Source organism: Chrysochloris asiatica, unplaced genomic scaffold (genome assembly GCF_000296735.1).
Source record: "Chrysochloris asiatica unplaced genomic scaffold, ChrAsi1.0 scaffold00254, whole genome shotgun sequence".
Lineage (NCBI taxonomy): Eukaryota > Metazoa > Chordata > Mammalia > Afrosoricida > Chrysochloridae > Chrysochloris > Chrysochloris asiatica.
In genome coordinates, this window is record NW_006408772.1 from 2,859,668 (window position 1) to 2,863,155 (window position 3,488).

At 44.3% G+C, this 3,488-nt stretch overlaps 1 protein-coding gene across 1 annotated transcript; it reads left to right on the forward strand.

Moving 5' to 3' along the window:
• The first annotated feature begins 843 nt into the window (after positions 1–843).
• Positions 844–2,268, forward strand: UTP3 (UTP3, small subunit (SSU) processome component, homolog (S. cerevisiae)). Its single transcript, XM_006873772.1, has one exon. It carries the CDS (start codon positions 844–846, stop codon positions 2,266–2,268), a length of 1,425 nt encoding a protein of 474 aa, XP_006873834.1.
• The last annotated feature ends 1,220 nt before the right edge of the window (positions 2,269–3,488 follow it).

Below are 3,488 nucleotides of genomic sequence, written 5' to 3' on the forward strand. Positions count from 1 at the left end.
GTTAGCAGTCCAGCGCTTATTCTCCAGCGCCACACCAGGACTCCTCAGGGACTCAGTACATACAAATCTCCTGAAGTCACCAGGTCCTATAGAAAGACTTGGAGATGGGCTAACATCACCTCAAGCCTCCTAAATTCTCACACCCCGATGACAAAGTCTGGATTTTTGGGAACAGCGGCGTTGCCGCCAGTGCCCAGAAATGTGGTACTTAGACGATGCAGGCAAGAGGGGAGCAGTGAAAAAAATAACCTGATTATCTTCAAGATTGATAAGGGAGGAGATAGAATGAATTCAACAAGCAGGTAAGTTATATACACCATTGCACATTGCTAGGAGGCAGGACTCGGTATGCGTACACTGTAGCTCACTTGACTTCGCAGTCCTACTACCGACAGCGCCTAGGCGTAGAGGTGGCGCGCCCTCTATGGGCCCCATTCGCTCTCCGTCGTGATCCCACCCACTAACCCCACCCCCCAGCCTCACCCAGGATCGCGATAATAAGAACAGAAATCTCCGGGATGAATTCTACGGAACAGAACTTTACTTTCCTGTGTTTCCTACACGGAGGGTTTTAATTCATAGGAAGCAAGGGAACTACGAAACAGGATGCGCCGTTAAAGTGTCAGGCCGGCTTGTCCAAGCGGAAGTCCAGGTTCACAAGCACACAAAAAGCATCCTGGGAGCCGGAAGGACTCGGAAGCATTGGCACCGTACGGGAGAACCGAAAAACTCGCGTGGTTGGTGAGCTCACGGCGTGTTGCTGAAACGCGTAGTGCGCGCGCCAAGGTCAGAGGTGTCCGAAACTCCGGTGCCGGCGTAGTAACCTGATACAGCGTGTGAGATATGGTTGGGAGATCCCGGCGGCGTGGAGCGGCCAAGTGGGCAGCGGTGCGAGCCAATTCGGGGCGCGGCCTGGCGGACGAAAATGAAGACGACTCCGAATTGCCACCCTCACCTGGAGACTCCAGCTACTACCAAGATCAGGTAGATGATTTCCATGAGGCACGGTCCCAGTCCGTTTTGATTAAAGGCTGGAAAGAAGCAGACAGTGGGGATGAAGACGAGGAGGAGGAGGAGGAAGTGCTAGCTCTTGATATTGACGATGATAACGATGAAGATGGTGAGAGTGTGGGTGATGAGGAAGATGGCAATGATGATGATGGTGGAAGCTCCGTGCAGAGTGAGACTGAGGCTTCTGGGGATCCGAGTTTGTCGTGGGGTCAGAGGAAAAAGCTTTACTATGACACGGACTATCGACCCAAGTCCCGAGGCCGGCAGAATCAGCAAGAAGTAGAAGAGGAAGAAAGAGAGGAGGAGGAAGAGGCACAGCTCATCCAGCGGCGCCTAGCTCAAACCCTTGAAGAAGATGATTTTGGAGTCACCTGGGTGGAGGCCTTTGCAAAACCGACACCCCAGGCAGATGAGGTCGGGACACAGGTTGTGAAGGATTTGACGAAAGTTTCGGTGAAAGAGAAGCTGAAAATGCTGCGGAAGGAATCACCAGAGCTCTTGGAGTTGATAGAAGACTTGAAAGTCAGGCTGACAGAGGTGAAGGATGAGCTGGAGCCTTTGCTGCGGTTGGTGGAGCAAGGAATCATACCTCCCGGGAAAGGAAGCCAATACCTGAGGACCAAGTACAACCTGTACTTGAACTACTGTTCCAACATTAGTTTTTATTTGATCCTGAAAGCTAGGCGAGTCCCTGCACAGGGACATCCTGTCATAGAAAGGCTTGTTACCTACAGAAAATTGATCAACAAGCTGTCAGTTGTAGATCAGAAGCTGTCTTCCGAAATTCGTCATCTACTCACTCTTAAGAATGATACTAGAAAGAAAGAATTGACTCTAAAAGTAAAATCCACCAAAGCCAAGTCAAAATCTGCTTTAGAGACTCCTGCTGCTGTCTCTGCTAATATAGATGCTTCTGATGATTCCAATTTTGATGAAGAAGGTGTGCTGAAATACTATAAAGAAATAGAAGACAAGCAAAAGTTGAAAAGAAAGAAAGAAGAAAGCACTGAAGAGCAGGCTCTTGAAGATCAAAATGCAAAGAGAGCCATTACCTATCAGATTGCTAAAAATAGAGGACTTACACCTAGGAGAAAGAAGATAGATCGCAATCCCAGAGTGAAACACAGGGAGAAGTTCAGAAGAGCCAAAATTCGAAGAAGAGGCCAAGTTCGTGAAGTTCGTAGAGAGGAGCAGCGTTACAGTGGTGAATTATCTGGCATTCGAGCAGGACTTAAAAAGAGCATTAAACTTAAATAAAGCAGTTTTTGCTTAGCTTAAGGTTTTTGGCAATAATATTGAGTCAATAAATTTCAGCTTTTCCCATAAATGAAAGCTTGTATGTTGGCAATCATTTATAAGGTAACTATAGAGTGACATGTATTTCACTTAACCTAAAAATAATGTTTGGGTAGGATATGTGTTAATAAATGGGTTTAATATGACAGAGATTCAAAAAAATTCATGGAAAAATTTTATTATCTTTTCATTATTCATTTGTCCATGTACGTTTTGAAGCCCCCTCATATAAGAAGGATTTTTTTTTTAACATTCTGTGTGGTAAAAGTAATGGTCATTAATCGTTTATATAAGAATTCCATTCCTATTCTGTTCTAGTCACTTTCAGTAATTGGTGTTTGTTGAAAATTTGGTATTATCACTACTAAGTAGGGGAGCACAGTGGCTCTGGACTATGAACCACAAGGTTAACCGTTGGAGCCCACCAGCCACTTCTTGGGAGAAAGATGTGCTATGGCAGAGATTTACAGCTTCAAAAAACCCTACACAATGGCTATGTGTTGGGAACAACTGGATGACCTTAAAAACTACTAAGTAAGTAGCAACTTTGAGTGATCACAAAGTTGCATTTTTCCTTAGTTTTTCTGGTGGTTTTATACAAGGAAGAATGTTGGGGTGATGAACTTAATAATACTTAAGGTAGTTAGTATGCCAAGGAAGAAATTGAAAGGGGTGAGTGAGGGAGAACACAAAAGAAGTCCGTTACGTTTACTGCTTACTGTTAAATGAACAAATGTCACTGTTGGAGATGCAGAGATGATCAATAGTTAATATTTATTAAACACCAGGTTGTTTCCTGTTGGTTCAGACTCACCTACCCTGTATAGGGTTTCTGAGGAGCACCTGGTGTGTATGAACTGCTGACCTTGTGTTTAGCAGTTCCATGTTTATCCAGTGCCACACCAGGCCTCCAGACACCAGGTAGTAATTGTGTATTGCTTCATTTAATACTTGGTATAACTTTGTGAGGTGATACTGTTATTTGTTTCATAGATGAGGATGCTGAAGTATAGAGAAGTTAAAGTTCTCAAGGACATGTGGTTGGGATTTGTATCCAGGGTGGCTTAATTTGAGCATTCATTCTCTTAACATCTGGGCTGTAGCTTATTTATCAGAATGGCATGCCAAATTATATGTCGTTTTCTTATAAATGAAATAAGTTGGAAATAACTCATTTATGA

Coding starts and splice junctions, on each gene's coding strand:
- UTP3 (XM_006873772.1), top strand. CDS start 844: ATGGTTGGGAGATCCCGGCGGCGTGGAGCGGCCAAGTGGGCAGCGGTG.